Consider the following 19,596-nt stretch of genomic DNA (forward strand, 5'->3'; position numbering starts at 1 on the left):
ACTAGCTTGTTTCTTGGATCCAGGTCTACATCAAACATGATGCGTGTTTTATGTCTTTTGTATATATATATAACCCTGGTTTTACCTTTGAGACTGTAGATAGCCCTTTTTGGTTGGATTATTAGTTACTATCTGATCATCTACCTAACTTACAAGCAATGATAATATTGTCGACTCACAATTTTCATCAGATTTAGTCAACTGAAATTTTGGAGATTTAGTTAACTAGAACTAAAACAATTCAGACGACTAAAATATGACTAAAACTAAAATGTTTTTTTAATCAAATGACTAATCAAATCAAAATTAACTATGTAATAATTATTGGTCATAGATCCTCTCAGAACCATGGCGTTTCAAACCACAACATTTCTAAGAATCCTAATTTAAAAAAAAAAAAAAAAATGATTAATAGTAAGTTTCACCCGTTGTGTACTTGTGGCTTGTTAATACAATGAACTATAACTTAATACTATGTAAAGAATTACCTTACACTTCCTTGCTAATTGCGGTACCCAGACGATTATCTTAATAGATTGGTGGGTATTCTAATGCAGTATTTTTAAGGTTGATCTTGAATTCTAAATGAAGAAAGAATCAGATTAAAATATAAAAGTATATGGGGAAAAGCAATGCATTATTAACCAATTACCCGATACTATTGAGAAGAAAGGTGCAGTAAGTACCGTTTGAACTTTTGCTATTGCAATTACTTTGCAATCTATCTGATACATTTTATGAAACATGAGATCAAAGAGAAATCCAACATGGTTCTAGGCAGAGTTCAATAGGTACACCTTAAAGCTTTGTTCCTTCTTGGAGTGTAATACTTTGAAAATTTATTTTTAAGTGTATAGAGGATCCAATACAAATGTGACTGTCCAAATATCTTATTTAATAATCTGAACACTCTTTAATTATATTGCATGAGCGAATCTGAATAGATTGCCTTTGTTTTCAGGGAAAAGGCAATTTTTACATTGCTGCGTAGTAACAACTCTAGTAGCAGACACTCATACAGCCACTAGAGGTTCTTCGTTGGTCAGTGCTGCACAATGTCCACAACCGCACAAACGTTCTGGGTCTCCACACTCTGCATGTAAATACAGAATGCTTCCCATTGAGATGCATTAATTCAATGCATGTCTATGAGGAGAAGCTAATTGCCACGCATGCGCAATAGCCTCTCAATGCTTGTCTATGGGATTATAGGGCGTGGCATAGGGCGGAGCCAGGCATGGTGGACTCGGGCAGCACTGTAAGAAAAGTAAGTGTTTTACAATTTTAATGGGGGCTGGCCACCTAAAATGTGTTTTTAACACTGTAGTGTCATGAATACACGTTTGTATTCCTTTAAGGAATAGAGGAAAGTGGAGAAGAGAAAATAGAAGCATGCAGAATACAGGAAAAAGTGGGGACTGAAATGTTCATCTACTGCTTAAAATCTATAATACTATTTATATAAAGAAGCAGTATGGCATCTGAAAAACTTCTGGCACTTCTACGTCCAAGTCCCATAGAAAGATTTTGGGATCCGCTGATGCCAACATCACAGACGATTTAGGTCCATTAAAGACCAACATCTTGAAAGAGTATCCCCAAGTGAATATAAGTCCCATGGCTCTGAGGAGGTCCGTAATAGGTTTCTATTCCCTTCGTCAAATCAAAATGTCAGATGCAATGTCCTAAAATATTTGCAGCTCTTGCTCTGCATATGTGAATGTAGTATGTCTGCTTTGCTTTGTAATAGCTTCTTTGGTGGAAACAAAAAATGCCATCTCACAATAATGTCACTTGTTCTCAGGCCTTCTCAGTCTTGGAGCTCTGTGGGCTGGGCCCTATCTATGAACTTTACTTCTACTGTTAGAAAGATAGGGGCCGTAGTATGTGCATTGGAGGGTAGTAGATGTATTAGGTACAGGAAGGGATAGGGGCCAGGCCCGATGGGCCGCGATGGCCGTGGGGTCGAGGCCAGCAGGGAGATCACAGGATCTCCCCTGCTGGTCTATGCAGGGCCGGCACTATCCGAGCGCCGGCCCCGCTGTTTTCAATGATGGGCCGGTGGGGAGATCAAAGATCTCTCTCACCGGCCCACATAGAGAATATTCCGGCCGCCAGCGGGGAGAGAGGGAGGGAGCCAGGAGAGGACCCGGCGAAGCTCTATCTTGCAGCTCCGCCGGGTTCCTCTCGCGAGATCCGGAGCGTTGCCATGGCAACGGCCGGATCTCGCGAGAGTGAACTCTAGCCCGCAGGCTAGAGTTCACTCACCCACTGGACCACCAGGGATAGTGCCTGAACCCCCCTCCCAGATACCACCATGCCGGTCCCACCCTCCCAGGCTAAAAGGTAAGAAGGGAGGGGGGGACATAATGCCTACTTTTTTTTTTGTTTTTATCTACCCCCCAAACACACACAATCCCTTCTAACAGGTATACACAGCACTCTCACACACACATCACATACAGCACTCTCACACACACATCACACACAGCACTCTCACACACAGCACTCTCACACACAGCACTCTCACACACACATCACACACAGCACTCTCACACACATCACACACAGCACTCTCACACTCAGCACTCTCACACACAGCACTCTCACACACAGCACTCTCACACACAGCACTCACACACACATCACACACAGCACTCTCACACACACATCACACACAGCACTCTCACACACATCATACACAGCACCCACACACACAAATCACCCACAGCACCCTCACACACATCACACAGCACCCTCACACAAATCACTCACACACAGCACCCTCACACACAGCACCACAGCACCCTCACACTCAGCACCCACACACACAGCACCCACTGCACCCTCACACACATCACACCTCACACACACATACTGCACCCCTCACATACACACAGAACCCCCCCCCCCCCGACACACTGCACCACACACATACACAATACTTCCAAACATATTTATAATATATATATATATATATATACATATAATATTTACACACACACACTATAGCCTGTATGCACACTCTTGCTACATCCCCTATACACACATTCTCTACAGTCCCTAGCCACATATGCATTACATTACACCACAAACACAACACGACTAAAACCGACCTTATAACACAATACCACACCACAATCAGCTCACTCTGCACACACACAATGGCAGGCTCCAAACACATGCACACTACTCTTTCCTGGCATTTTTGTCTCCTGGTATCCTGTTATAGAGACCCCAGAGACAAGTTGCAAGGAAACACAGTGCAAGCATGTTATTAAATTTGCTTGGGCTGTGCAGAACAAATACAGTGCTTTTTTCTCATGCTAGAGCTCTTCAGCAGAGCTCTGCGCATGGTCTGCCCTGGAAGAGCATTGAACCAACATGTTCACTTTGAGAGGGGGCGTGTTTGTCATTAATGATGACAAAACACACTCTCTCTGCCCCGCCCCCTTCTTAGTGGGCCGCTGTGATAAAAAAATGCCTGGGCTGAATTTTTTTCCCAGTCCGGCCCTGATAGGGGCTGTGGTAGATGCAGGGGCCATATTGGCTGAGGTGGGTACAGGGAAGGATGGGGCTGAGTTAGGTACACAAAGGTATAGAGGCTAATTTAAGTGCAGAAGGAGGCTATAGTGGGTGCGGGGAGGCATGGGGGCTGTAGTAGGTGCAGGAGAGGGGGACATAGGGATTGTAGAAAATACTTACAAGAAATATACCTGCTGCATGCTGTCTCTGCCATGCTCCTCCTTATCTTCCTAGTCTGCTTACAGTCCAGGAGCACTCTGCAGATTGAGAGAGCAGGAAGTGATGTCACTACCAAACTCGCCTCTTTCCCTCACACAGAGCACGGCACAGGGAGAGCATGCTGGAGACCTGACACTCACTCAGGTCTCACTCAGAAGATGGGTGAGTGGGGGTGTTAACTAACACTGTGAAAGGTTGCCGAGGCAACCAATCACTGGAATGTGTGTGTGGAATAGTGGCTTTCTGGGTGCCAGAACATGGCTGTTCGCTGGGTCCCTAACTGCTTTGGCCCATCTGTACACAAGTGGTCAGTTCGCCCCTGCATGTAATATAAAAGATACTTAACATTGAAATGTAGGGGGAAATAATGCCATCTAAGACTACTGGAGATATGTCAAAACCACTTGACCTTCAGTATATACTGTATGTGTTTGTATATATGTACATTGCATGAAAAATAATAGAAAAATCGTTCCACATAAGACACAAATTCAATTATGAATTCAATTATGAATATTATTTGTGATGAAGTTTAGAAAAATTAGGGAATGTTAAAAACTAAAATATGTATGCCTTGTTTTATTTTTTTCTAGGATACAATGGATGGATGAATCTAACAGAAATTGATCCTGATGAAGAAGTACAAGGAGAAATCCACCTTAAAATTGAAATATTTCGCACTGATGTATCTCAGAAAGTGCGCTGTACTGTATTTGAAGCTAGGTAAGATTTGTTTTGTCAGAGTATGTTTTTGGATTTACGGTAAGAGGAAATTAAGTATGTGTAAGACCCCAATATTTTGAAAGTCTATTTTCTCTAAAGGGACACCCCACGCACTTGTACATGTTAGATACAATGTGTAGTAAAGGTTACTGTAAACTTGTTTGGGAAGACTGTAAGAAATTATGACCCTCTTACCAGGGAAGGTAGACAAATAAAACAAAGACAAGTGTAGGTTAAAAAAATAATAATTATATTGATATTGGTTATTTAATTAGGCTACTGTTACAGTTTTGTAATAAGTATTAACATAAAAACATTGTATTAACGTATTAAGGACTGAGCCAAATGTACACGTTTTGATCAAAATAAAATTCAAACAAAACTTGGAATTTGACTATATGTCTGTTCAACTGTAATTCGCCTCTTCCATAATAAGTGTACCCACACGTATTATATATCATTTTATTCAGGTGAAATAGGGATTTAGCTATGAAACATAATTTAATATGAATAAAATATAAAAAAAATGTGAGAAATTAATAAATGTTATTTTTTAGTTCTGCATGACATTTTAACTGTGAATGTCATACTTCTGTTTGCTTTTACTGCAATAAAACACACATATTTGTATTCAGCGATGTTTCACGTGTAAAACTGTACCCCCTATGTACAGGTTTTATGATGTTTTGGGAAGTTACAGGGTCAAATAAAGCATGTTACATTTTTCATTTTTTTTTCACATTGAAATTCGCCAGATTGGTTACGTTGTCCAGGTACAGTAGCCCAGGAATGAGAATTACCCTGTGATGGCATACTATTTGTAATAGTATACAACACAACGTATTGCAAATGGGGTATGTCCAGTCTTTTTTAGTAGCCTCTTTGTAGTCACCAACACTGGCCAAAGTTTGCGTTAATATTTGTGTGTTAAAAATGCAAAAACGAATTTGAACGCCAATTTCGGCCAGTGTTTGTGACAAGTGGCTACTAAAAAAGACTGGACATACCCCATTTGCATACATTGGGTTGTCTACTTTTGCTAATGGTATGCAATCATGGGGGTAATTCTCATTCCTGGGCTACCATACGCTCTCAAAGGCAATGTAACCAATCTGGCGGATGTCAATGTGAAAAAAAACTGAAACACAAGCCTTATATTTGACTCTGTAACTTTTGAAAACACCATAAAACCTGTACATGAGGGGTACTGTTATACTCAGGAGACTTAGCCGAACACAAATATTAGTGTTTCGAAACCATAAAACATATCACAATAATTATATTGTCAGTGTAAGTGCTGTTTGTGTGTGAAAAATGCAAAAAAGGCACTTTCACTGACCATATCATCGTTGTTATTTTACTGTTTTGAAATACTAATATTTGTGTTCAGCGAAGTCTCCGAGTACCCCCCATGTACAGGTTTTATGGTGTCTTGGAAAGTTACAGGGTTAAATATAGTGCTAGCAAATTAAATTCTCTGGACTTCCCTTGCAGGCAGGTTGGCAGGCAGGTCCCGCAAATTGTAATTAATAAAATAACTTAATTATGTAAAAATATTACATAAATATATATGTAGAATATATATATATATATGTGTATGTATATATATATATATACATATATATATATATATATATATATATATATATATATACACATGTGCATATATATAATCTTTTTAAATTATGTTTATTTATATATAGGTATATATAGTGATATATACATATATATTTATGTATATATATATATATATAGATTATTTTGATTAATAACAGTCACACACACAGGCAGACAATCACACACAGTCACACAGACAATCACAGGCAGTCACACACAGGCAGACAATCACACACACAGAGTCACACAGACAATCACAGGCAGACAATCACACACACAGTCACACAGACAATCACAGGCAGAGTATCACACACAGAGAGTCACACAGACAATCACAGGCAGACAATCACACACACAGAGTCAGGCAGACAATCACAGGCAGACAATCACACACACAGAGTCACACAGACAATCACAGGCAGAGTATCTCACACAGACAATCACACACACAGAGTCATACAGACAATCACAGGCAGACAATCACACACAGAGTCAGGCAGACAATCACAGGCAGACAATCACACACACAGAGAGAAAACAATAACTATCCCTTACTGAGATAGTGAGTGATATACTAAAGTGCCTGAATAAAAGCAGCTCAACACAAAAAGTGGAATACCTTAATCCACAATAAAGTGCAAAATATAAGAATAAAAAGGTATAAACAATATACCAGCAAGTGGAGCGCTATAATGAATATTAATATAAATAATGATGGGGTATACTCACCCCTCCAACATAGTGATACAATGTGTCCAAATGTACATACAAAGTAAAACAACAAAAAGAGAGAATATAGTGCAGATGGTTTACAAAAATAAAAAATGAATAATAGTAGCAATTGGTTGAAACCACTCACGTGGGTTGGAGCCTATAAGCTATTGGCTCCGTAAGTGACTCCTTTTTGCTCTTGAGGCAGCAACACACCCCTTTATCCCAAACGATGTTCTCCCGAAGATATGGAACAAGCAGAGAGAGAGAACCTCATAGGTGGTATTGTACAGATAGTGTATACAAAATAGTGAGATAGTAATTGTTATGCTCACCTTAGACAGAGCCTTGAATTCCTGGCTCTGAGGTTTGTTGGCAATATGCTAATTTATTGGGATAGCATTCCCCACATAGTGTTCCTGGAGGCTAGAAAGGACTATATGGACTGATATAAAAAAATATCGATTTATTGTAGAGATAAAAAATAATAAAAACAATATTAAGACTTCTCAAAAGCATATAAGCTAAAAGGTAGAAAGTCCAAGTATAAAAGTCCAAAACTCCAGCTAAAACTAAGCTGACCGCCCCCCCGCCCCCTCCTTAGTACGCCACTGTCAGGATCGGGACAGGGATCCAGCACGCAGAGTACAAAGCGTAGTAGGTACGTATACCGGACCTTAGAATGGCCGGACTTAACGTAAGGAGTAAGTAGAGAATGGTCAGAGACAAGCCGAGGTCGAGGGAACGAGAAGACAGGTAAGCGAGAGACAAGCCGGGTCAAAGGATAACAGAGATAAGCAGAGTAATACAAACAAGCCGGGTCAGAACCAAAGAGACAATAGACATACAAGAGCACTGAGTGACTAGACTGGCTAGAACCACGACAGGGCAATGAGCAAATGCGGGAAGCACTATTAAATACCCCGGTTCTAAGAGGTAATCACAACCCCGACGAGTCCTGGTTCGTGTTCAGGGTTTGAGTGACAGGTCGAGCAGGCTTGGCGTCATGACGTCGGCTACTGAGCGTCACGTCATAAAAGGGCGTGGATCCCTCGCGGCCGGCGTGTAACCGACCGGAGGAACCGCGAGGAACGGAGGAAACAGCCCTTCTGAACGGGAAAACGTCTAAGTCTCTCCTCTTATCAGAGGTAGATATTGGGGCTGATGTGTGTTGTAGTCCTTGCTGCTTTAGCGCAGGACTTCTCTTTTTGTATTTGTATTTACTTTGTATCACACAGCCTGGTTACAATGCTGCTACCCATCCCATGTGTTCCCTATTAAGGGTTAATAAGTAAAGGGGTGTATATAAAAAATACCCCTTTCTGTCTCATTAGAGATATCTTTGCCAGAAGCTCAAGGAAGCAGGCTGAAGGGTCAGTGTTAGGACCCGCTTAGGGGGGGTCTGCCTTGACGTTGGCAGGCGGGCATCCCTCCAATGGCCATTGGAGCAACTAAATGACCTCCATTTGTCTAAATATACATAGGGATTAAGGAAAAAGCGCAAGTAACATTTTCTTTTCTTTGGTTTTTACTACATATTGGGGCTGATGTGTGTTGTAGTCCTTGCTGCTTTAGCGCAGGACTTCTCTTTTTGTATTTGTATCAGAGGTAGAGACTACAGGTACCCTGACAGTACCCCCCCTCTCAGAAACGCCCACCGGGCGGAAGCAACCGGGACGAGATGGAAAGCGGGAGTGAAAAGCCCTGCGGAGGCGAGGAGCATGTACATCCTCCTGAGGTACCCAAGTCCTCTCCTCAGGACCATATCCCTTCCAGTCGACAAGATACTGTAACTTCCCTCGAGAAATTCGAGAATCGATGATGGAGTTGATCTCGTATTCCTCCTGACCCTCAACCTGAACAGAGCGAGGGGAGGAAACAGTGGAGGAAAATCTGTTGCAAATTAACGGTTTCAGCAAGGAAACATGAAAAGAATTAGGGATGCGTAAGGCAGATGGAAGTACTAGGCGATACGCAACCGGGTTAATACGAGTCAGAACCCTGTAAGGGCCAATGTAACGAGGAGCGAATTTCATAGAAGGAACCTTTAAACGAATGTTTTTTGTACTCAACCATACCCTATCACCAGGAACAAAAACAGGAGCCGCCCTTCTGCGTTTATCAGCGTGTTTCTTGAACAACATGGAATTATGTAGGAGAATTTGTCGAGTCTGATCCCACAACTTCCTCAGATTTGCAACATGAACATCAACCGACGGTACCCCTTGGGAAGGAGAGACCGAAGGAAGAATGGAAGGATGAAAGCCATAATTCATGAAAAAGGGTCTAGAACGAGTGGAATCACAAACAAGATTATTGTGTGCGAACTCTGCCCAAGGAATCAAACCGACCCAATCGTCCTGATGTTCGGAAACAAAACAACGCAAATATTGTTCAATTTTTTGATTGGTACGTTCAGCAGCTCCGTTAGACTGAGGGTGATAAGCAGAAGAAAAATTCAATTTGATGCCTAATTGAGAACAGAAGGATCTCCAGAAACGTGAAACAAATTGGGAACCTCTATCAGAAATAATTTCGGAAGGTATCCCATGTAAACGAAAAATTTCTTTAGCGAATATTTCCGCCAATTCAGGAGAAGTCGGAAGTTTAGGTAAAGGCACAAAATGAGCCATCTTAGTAAACCTATCGACTACAGTGAGAATAACAGTCTGTTTTTTAGAAATAGGCAAATCAACAATAAAGTCCATGGCCAAACAGGACCATGGTCTCTCTGGAATGCCCAAGGGTTGTAATAGACCACATGGAAGAGTATGAGGTTGCTTGGTCTTAGTACAGATCTCACACACTGCAATGAAATCCTCAATATCCTTTCGTAAAGAAGGCCACCAGAAATCTTTAGAGATTAAGGAATATGTCTTGCGAATGCCAGGATGCCCCGCCACCTTACTCTCGTGAAAACACTGTAAGAGCTCCCGTTGGAGTTCAGGAGGAACGAAGTGTCTTGCCACAGGAGTCTGCCTAGGTGCCAGATGTTGCAACTTCATGATTTGGTCAAGCAGTGGAGAATGAATTTTAAGACTTGTGTTGGCGATAATATTGCACTTGGGGACTATAGAGGATAAAACTGGCTCAGATACAGTAGAAGGTTCATATTGGCGAGACAAAGCATCAGCTTTAGAATTCTTAGAACCAGGTCTATAAGTGAGTACGTAATTGAAATGGGTGAGAAATAAAGACCAACGAGCTTGCCTGGAAGACAATCGCTTGGCCTCCCCAATATAGGACAAGTTCTTGTGGTCCGTCAAAATAGTAACAGGATGTAAGGTCCCTTCCAATAAATGTCTCCACTCCTTTAAAGCCATGATAACTGCTAGTAGTTCCCTGTCACCAATGTCATATCTGCTCTCCGGGCCAGATAGCTTTTTGGAAAAAAAAACCACATGGATGTAATGGTTTATCCACACCTAACCTTTGGGACAGGATAGCGCCTACACCCGTCTCTGAGGCGTCTACTTCGAGTAGGAAAGGCAGAGTAGTATCAGGGTGAACTAAAATTGGTGCGGAAGCAAAAAGTTCTTTGAGAGTTTTGAAAGCAAGAAGTGCTTCAGTAGACCAATTCTTAGTGTCAGCCCCCTGTCTGGTCATATTGGTGATAGGAGCAATAATAGACGAGTAACCCTTAATGAAGCGCCTATAATAATTGGAGAATCCAATAAACCTCTGAATGGCCTTGAGACCCTTAGGTAAGGGCCAGTCTAAAATGGACTGGAGTTTATCTGGATCCATCTTAAACCCTTCCCCAGAAATCACATAACCAAGAAAGTTAGTCTGAGACTGATCAAAACTACATTTCTCCAGTTTGCAGTACAAGCCATGTTGAAGAAGTTTGCGCAAAACCCTTCTGACTTGTCTGTGGTGAGTCTCAATGTCCCTAGAATGTATAAGTATATCATCCAGGTATACAATAACACAGTCATGTTGAAATTCCCTAAGAACTTCATTGATCAAGTCCTGAAATACTGCCGGCGCATTGCAGAGACCAAAAGGCATTACGGTATACTCGTAGTGCCCATATCGAGTGTTGAACGCCGTCATCCACTCGTGACCCTGCTGAATCCTCACCAAGTTATATGCCCCTCTGAGATCTAACTTGGTGAAAATCTTGGAACCCTTTAAACGATCAAAGAGCTCGGTAATCAAAGGAATCGGGTAGGCATTTCTAACGGTTATTTTGTTAAACCTCGGTAGTCAATGCAAGGTCTCAGCGTACCATCCTTCTTTTTAACAAAAAAAAACCCAGCCCCGGCAGGGAAGGAGGATCTCCTAATGAATCCTTTGTCTAGATTTTCACGAATATACTCCTCTAGGACTAAGTTCTCTTTAGTAGACAAAGGGTATACATTGCCCCTGGGAGGCATAGTACCAGGGAGTAGATTAATCTTACAATCAAAGGTCCTGTGTGGAGGTAAAGTATCGGCCTTCTTTTTGTCAAATACCACCTTTAAGTCCAGGTACAGTGGCGGTATTTGTACTTCTGTAGAGTCGGTAGACTGAGTAGGTGTATTAACTATGCAAAGCGGTGAGACTTTCTGTAAACACTTCTCCTGACAATTCTGACCCCATGAGATTATCTCCCCTAATTCCCAATCAATAATAGGGTTATGTCTCTTTAACCAAGAATACCCCAGGACTATGTGAACAATAGGAGATGAAATGAGTAACAGAGATATGTCTTCCTCGTGCAAAATACCAACAGTTAAGTTAACGGGTATGGTTTCATGAAAAATCACAGGCTCAACTAAAGGTCTACCATCTATGGCCTCAACGGCCAAGGGCGTCTCCCTTAACTGAGATGGGATAGTGTGTTTAGTGACAAAAACTTGGTCGATAAAGCTCTCAGCAGCTCCGGAATCTATCAATGCCACAGTCTCTACTACTCCCCTCTCCCAAGTTAAGGAAACGGGTAGCAGAAGCCTATGATCTTTATAATTATGAGTAGAGGACAAAATAGAAACACCCAAGGCCTGTCCTCTAGAGAAACTTAGGTGCGAGCGTTTCCCGATCGATTAGGACAATTTAGGCGTAAGTGACCTCTGACTCCACAGTACATACACAGCCCCTCCCTTCTCCTGTACTGTCTCTCCTCTTCTGAGAGATGAGTATTGCCTATCTGCATAGGTTCTGGAAAAGGTAAGGTTTTGGTCTCAGGACTTAGAAATGAGGGAGCTAGTTTGAAGGAAGGTCTACAGGCAGGGCCGGATTAAGAGCACACTGGGCCTGGTGCTGACAATTATGATGGGCCTAATTACGGAATTTTATCAACCAAAAACACTAAATCAGTCATACCTCCCAAGCGTCATGTATCTGATGGAGATGGTGCTGGAGGGAAACTCATAGGATGCAGCTATAAGAAAACACATACTCTATGCTAATCTCTCTCTAATTTATGCTTTCATCTTTCAAGTAAATCCATAACCCCTAACAGCAGTGTCCAGTGAAGCAGGAAGTCAATGGGCGGGGTAAAAGGGTGGGCCACTGGTGCGAATCAGGTGACCAGACCTGCCAAAAGGGGAGAACATGCCCAAAAAGGGGGCATGTCTGTCCAAAGAATTTGAAGGACAGCCTGGCATGAATGCATGTCAGGCTGCCCGCCAATCCTGCAGGCTGTCCAACTAAGGGCATACTATGCAGGCAGCACCCTGAGCTTGACTTAAATGCGTCTAATGATGCGCTCACTCCATGCTTTCTAAGCCTGTCCCCTAGCACTCACTGGTCCACTTCTCTCCTTACCTTCTTACTAGCAGGCAGAAGTTCCTGGTATATAGTCTGGGACAGAGAGAATGTGTATGTAGTAAGTGTAAAAGGAAGGGGACATGCCACAGTGTTAGAGAGACCTACGTCTGCATTACCTAAACTAATTTTATTGTCAGCCAGTCCACACAAGTTTTGTTCCCATACATCCCTCTTAAGCTTCCAAACTTAAAAGGACACTATAGTCACCAGAACAACTACAGCTTATTGTATTTGTTCTGGTAAGTAGAATCATTCCATTCAGGCCTTTTGCAATAAACACTGTCTTTTCAGAGAAAATAAGTCCACTGGCCACTCCTTAGATGGCTGCTAGAGGTGCTTCCTGTGGCAGTACTGCCTAGTGTGCAGCACTGCCATTCAGTGTCTCCACCCTCTGCATGCAGACACTGACCTTTCCTCATAGAGATGCATTGATTCAATTTATCTTAATGAGGAGATGCTGATTGGCCAGGGCTATGTTGAGCTTGTGCTGGCTCTGCCCCTGATCTACCTAGTTGACAGTATCAGCCAATCCTATGGGGAAGTATTGTAATTTGCTCAGACCACCACTTCTGATGATGTCAGCAGACAGTCAGTTCAGATACAGACCCAGCAGCATATTTTACTATTCTTAGGGAGCCAAGAATGGGCCAGGGTGGTTGTTTTAACATAATAGGGTCAGAAATACATGATTGTGTTCCTGACCCTATAGTGCTCCTTTAAGCAAGAGTATGTGAAGAGTAGTTAGGGTTGCCACCTTTCTTGAAAAAAAAATACCAGCCTTAATCATTTGTATAATCACAAGGAGTGACATCAGAGAAAATTCTGTAAAATCACCAACAAACTACACAGTTTGATTCTGCTGTAGAGATGGATTGCTCCCAGTGTCTCAGTCTCGCAAGTCACCCAGTGTATCACAGTGTCAGTGTCCCCATGTCACCCAGTCTCCCAGTGTCCCCATGTCTCAGTGTGTCCCCATGTCACTAGGATACTGGGGACACAGTGAGACATGGGGACACTGAGAGACGCAGGGGCACTGAGAGACCCGGGGACACAGAGACCCGGGGACACTGGGAGACATGGGGACACTGGGAGACATGGGGACACTGGGAGACATGGGGACACTGGGAGACATGGGGACACTGATACATTTAGGGAAACTGGGAGAAATGGGGATAGTGAGACACTAGGGACACAGAGACATGGGAACACAGACACTGGGAGACTAGGGGGCACTGGGAGACTAGGGGACACTGGGAGACTAGGGGACACTGGGAGACTAGGGGACACTGGCTGGGAGACAGACACTTGGGGATACTGGGAGACATGGGGGCAGTATTGGGCATAGACATGGGGACACTGGGACATATAGGGACACTGGGAGACATGGGGACATAGGCACACTGAGACACTAGGAACACAGACACTGGGAGACATGGGGAAACTGAAACATTTGGGGACACTAAGACACTAGGGACAGAGACATGGGAACACAGACACTGGGAGACTAGGGGACACTGGCTGGGAGACAGACACTTGGGGACACTGGGAGACATGAGGACAGTTGTGGACATAGACATGGGGACACTGGGACATATAGGGACACTGGGACATATGGGGACACTAGGCACACAGAGACATGGGGACACCGAGACACTAGCGACACTGGATGGGGGACATGGGGACACTGGGAGAAATGGGGACATAGTGTCTCTGTGTCCCAATGTCTCAGTGTCTCCCAATGTCCCTATGTCTCACAGCATCCCCATGTGTCTCAGCATCCCCATGTGTCCCAGTGTCCCCTAGTGTCTCAGTGCCCCCATGTTTTCCAGTGTCCCCAAGTGTCTCAGTGTTTCCAGGTCTCCCAGTGTCTGTGTCCCCATGTGTCCTAGTGTCTCAGTGTGTCCTAGTGTCTGTGTCCCCATGTGTCCCCTAGTGTCTGTGTCCCCTAGTGTCTCAGTGTCCCCATATGTCCCCTAGTGTCTCAGTGTCCACATGTGTCCCCTAGTGTCTCAGTGTCCCCATGTGTCCCTGCTGCCTTTCCCCTCATCCCTCACTTACCTGAGCTGTAGAGCTGCTGTCTGGACAGCTGTGTTGCTGTTCCCCCACGGATCAGTGAGTAGTAGAGAGAGGCAGGGATATGCTGTAATTTCCTATCCCTGCCTCTCTCCACACACAGTGACCCCTACTGGCCGGTGCTGGTATTGCAGAGTAATCTCCATTTATTCTGAGAAAAATACCTGCATTTGTATTGCCGATATGACTGCAACACTGGCATGGCCAGGCAGCCTCAAATACTGGCTGTGCCAGTAAAATACCAGTCAGGTGGCAAACCTAAGAGTAGTGTGTGTAAAAAAAAAAAAAAAAAAAACTTTTTTTTTTTTTTTTAAATGAGCCTATTCCATGGGCCTGGGCCTGGAGCTGCAGCTCCATCAGCCCCTATGTTAATCCGGCCCTGTCTACAGGTTCTATCTCGAGTGTTCTGCCTCTCTCTTAAGCGTTCATCAATGCGAGAGATAAAAGAAATTAAATCCTCCAAATTCTCAGGAAGCTCTCTGGTAGCAACCTCATCAAGAATTACATCTGATAATCCGTTTAAAAATACGGCTATATAAGCCTGTTCATTCCACTTAACTTCTGCCGCCAAGGACCTGAACTCTAGTGCATAATCCACAAGTGTTCGGTTATCTTGTCTAAGGCGCAACAGTAATCTGGCTGCATTGACCTTTCTACCAGGAGGGTCAAAATTTCTTCTAAAAGCAGCTACAAAGGCATTATAATTATATACTAACGGGTTATCGTTCTCCCACAAGGGATTGGCCCATCTCAGAGCCTTCTCAACGAGTAAGGTGATAATAAATCCAACCTTCGCCCTATCTGTAGGATAGGAACGGGGTTGCAATTCGAAGTGGATACTGATTTGGTTTAAAAAACCTCGACACTTCTCAGGAGAACCACCATAACGTACAGGTGGGATAATACGGGAGGAGGCACCTACAGTGGCTACCTCTAAACCTGAACTTACAGGAGAGATAGAATTATTACGCATCTCTTCTGGTGGATTATTAGGACGAGATAATAACGCCTGTAGCGCTAAGGCCATCTGATCCATTCTATGTTCCATGGCGTCAAACCTAGGATCGGAAGGACCAAGCTGACTACTTGTACCTGCAGGATCCATTGGCCCTGTCGTAATGTCAGGATCGGGACAGGGATCCAGCACGCAGAGTACAAAGCGTAGTAGGTACGTATACCGGACCTTAGAATGGCCGGACTTAACGTAAGGAGTAAGTAGAGAATGGTCAGAGACAAGCCGAGGTCGAGGGAACGAGAAGACAGGTAAGCGAGAGACAAGCCGGGTCAAAGGATAACAGAGATAAGCAGAGTAATACAAACAAGCCGGGTCAGAACCAAAGAGACAATAGACATACAAGAGCACTGAGTGACTAGACTGGCTAGAACCACGACAGGGCAATGAGCAAATGCGGGAAGCACTATTAAATACCCCGGTTCTAAGAGGTAATCACACCCCCGATGAGTCCTGGTTCGTGTTCAGGGTTTGAGTGACAGGTCGAGCAGGCTTGGCGTCATGACGTCGGCTACTGAGCGTCACGTCATAAAAGGGCGTGGATCCCTCGCGGCCGGCGTGTAACCGACTGGAGGAACCGCAAGGAACGGAGGAAACAGCCCTTCTGAACGGGAAAACGTCTAAGTCTCTCCTCTTATCAGAGGTAGAGACTACAGGTACCCTGACAGCCACTGGCTTAGGGACAACTCTGTAAATAGTCTTGACTGACCCAGCCAGAGCCAAGACGTAAACCCAACTAATCATCTGAAAATGGCTATTCCATCATGCTATCCGAACTGACAGTGCTTGCGAGGATCTGCAGAGATGAATAGCAGGAACTACCCAAAATCCAGATATGCAAAGATTGTAGCACCATATACAATATACTTCAAAGGGTCTAAATATTTTTGTCAACTTGATATTTCAGGTTTTTTTTGTTTAATATATTTGCAATGGTATCAAAAAACTGCTACTGAGTGTAGACTGATGTGAAAAAAATCACCAAGATACAGAAAAAAGACTTCAGGCCCAATGGGTGTTGCCACCCCTTGGGTCTTCTACAGGGAGTGCAGAATTATTAGGCAAGTTGTATTTTTGAGGATTCATTTTATTATTGAACAACAACCATGTTCTCAATGAACCCCAAAAACTCATTAATATCAAAGCTGAATATTTTTGGAAGTAGTTTTTAGTTTGTTTTTAGTTTTAGCTATTTTAGGGGGATATCTGTGTGTGCAGGTGACTATTACTGTGCATAATTATTAGGCAACTTAACAAAAACTTAACAAAAAACAAATATATACCCATTTCAATTATTTATTTTTACCAGTGAATACATCCATATACATTTCTGACATTCAAAAACAAAACAAAAACAAATCAGTGACCAATATAGCCACCTTTCTTTGCAAGGACACCCAAAAGTCTGCCATCCATGGATTCTGTCAGTGTTTTGATCTGTTCACCATCAACATTGCGTGCAGAAGCAACCACAGCCTCCCAGACACTGTTCAGAGAGGTGTACTGTTTTCCCTCCTTGTAAATCTCACATTTGATGATGGACCACAGGTTCTCAATGGGGTTCAGATCAGGTGAACATGGAGGCCATGTCATTAGATTTTCTTCTTTTATACCCTTTCTTGCCAGCCACGCTGTGGAGTACTTGGACGCGTGTGATGGAGCATTGTCCTGCATGAAAATCATGTTTTTCTTGAAGGATGTAGACTTCTTCCTGTACCACTGCTTGAAGAAGGTGTCTTCCAGAAACTGGCAGTAGGACTGGGAGTTGAGCTTGACTCCATCCTCAACCCGAAAAGGCCCCACAAGCTCATCTTTGATGATACCAGCCCAAACCAGTACTCCACCTCCACCTTGCTGGCGTCTGAGTCGGACTGGAGCTCTCTGCCCTTTACCAATCCAGCCACGGGCCCATCCATCTGGCCCATCAAGACTCACTCTCATTTCATCAGTCCATAAAACCTTAGAAAAATCAGTCTTGAGATATTTCTTGGCCCAGTCTTGACGTTTCAGCTTGTGTGTCTTGTTCAGTGGTGGTCGTCTTTCAGCCTTTCTTACCTTGGCCATGTCTCTGAGTATTGCACACTTTGTGCTTTTGGGCACTCCAGTGATGTTGCAGCTCTGAAATATGGCCAAACTGGTGGCAAGTGGCATCTTGGCAGCTGCACGCTTGACTTTTCTCAGTTCATGGGCAGTTATTTTGCGCCTTGGTTTTTCCACACGCTTCTTGCGACCCTGTTGACTATTTTGAATGAAACGCTTGATTGTTCGATGATCACGCTTCAGAAGCTTTGCAATTTTAAGAGTGCTGCATCCCTCTGCAAGATATCTCACTATTTTTGACTTTTCTGAGCCTGTCAAGTCCTTCTTTTGACCCATTTTGCCAAAGGAAAGGAAGTTGCCTAATAATTATGCACACCTGATATAGGGTGTTGATGTCATTAGACCACACCCCTTCTCATTACAGAGATGCACATCACCTAATATGCTTAATTGGTAGTAGGCTTTCGAGCCTATACAGCTTGGAGTAAGACAACATGCATAAAGAGGATGATGTGGTCAAAATACTCATTTGCCTAATAATTCTTCACTCCCTGTATCTTTAAGAGTGCAGCGCTGTATTGAGTGTGAGAACACAGTGGATTACCTGTGATTCAAAGACAATTATCCTTTATATTCTCCAATGTAGTGTACATACAAAAGAAAACAGAAATATATACAGATAATTGTATAGTATATTAAATACTGTAGTGAAGACTTAAGTGAGTAACAGATATATCTACACTCACATTTTATAGAGCCTTTTCAAGTAAATTAGGCTCTAAACTTCCGCACGTCTGTGTCTTTAAAGGTAGATCACACGACCCCTCTCTCCAAGGTAAAGTGTGTATTTTCCTCTCCACAGCGTATATAAAAGACACAGAATTATCGAACTAAGTGTAGCATCCTTTGTAATATCTCCATATATTTAGATAATAAGTTAAAGTGCTCACCTTGTTTAGAGCCTTTTAGTAACTGGCTCTAAGTATGTAGGCCTAGTGTCAATTTGTGGGGTGACACTGCCCCTTCCCTGGTGCTGGATACAGTGGTGCTGGATACAGTGGATTGTATAAAATAAAGGAATTTATTACAGAATATATAAAATCAGTATAAAAGTATGTTTCTAGAAAATAAAAAATGAATAAGAACAAAGTATTTGCAAGTATTGGTGGTTTAAGAAAAAATAGTGAGTCCACTTTAAAAGCCAAAACGCGTTTCGCCGGTAAAAACGGCTTCCTCAGTCAGCTTGTGAATGTCCTCTTGGTATTCTGTTTTAAGTGTCCAAAATCCCGCCTAAAATATCTTCCTCCAATCGGAAGGGTCCTTTGTGTCACGTGACGCGGCTAGAGAGTCGTTGCGTCACTTCCGGGTTTTTCGGCACTAGAAGGTCCATAGTGCTTTGCGCTTAGCACGTCACTTCCGGTTTTCGGCCGGTTGTTTGTGGGAAATATAGTCCGCAATAGGGGATTATCTAGTTCATATTGGAGCCTACTTAGGCTCATATACAGTTACAATGGAAATAAAAGAAATAAAAGAAAGAAATGTATAGTTAAATGTTATTTTATGTGGCTTATATTTTAAAATATGCATCTTTATATAATCCTGCTTATACAATTATATTCATCCACACATATTCTAATTTTCTGGTAATAAGCAACTTAAATTTTTGTTCAAACCAATAAATAATATTATTAATTATGCAATTGATCTCTATTTAAAGCAATAGTGTCTCTTATATAGAAAACATGCAGATCTTGGATACAGTGGGAAAAAGGTGGCTTGTATTTAGAGTGTGCATTTTGTATAAAATCCTATTTGTGCAAACATATTCCACCATATACATATTGATTTATCTATTTATTTCAAGAACTGTAACTGCTGCTTATTCTAATTAGTAAAAATATGAAATTTACATAAAATTTGTA

General features: G+C 42.7%; 1 protein-coding gene across 1 annotated transcript in view; it reads left to right on the forward strand.

Annotated features, from left to right (window-relative positions):
- The window catches only part of LOC134612449 (ras GTPase-activating protein 4-like), a 228,250-nt gene that overhangs the window by 121,160 nt on the left and 87,494 nt on the right, over positions 1–19,596 (forward strand). Inside the window, exon 6 of the mRNA XM_063456808.1 lies at positions 4,338–4,467. Within this exon, the coding sequence (XP_063312878.1) occupies positions 4,338–4,467 (130 nt within the window). The remainder of the gene's footprint in view (positions 1–4,337; positions 4,468–19,596) is intronic.

The sequence above is a fragment of the Pelobates fuscus genome, chromosome 1 (assembly GCF_036172605.1).
Source record: "Pelobates fuscus isolate aPelFus1 chromosome 1, aPelFus1.pri, whole genome shotgun sequence".
NCBI lineage: Eukaryota > Metazoa > Chordata > Amphibia > Anura > Pelobatidae > Pelobates > Pelobates fuscus.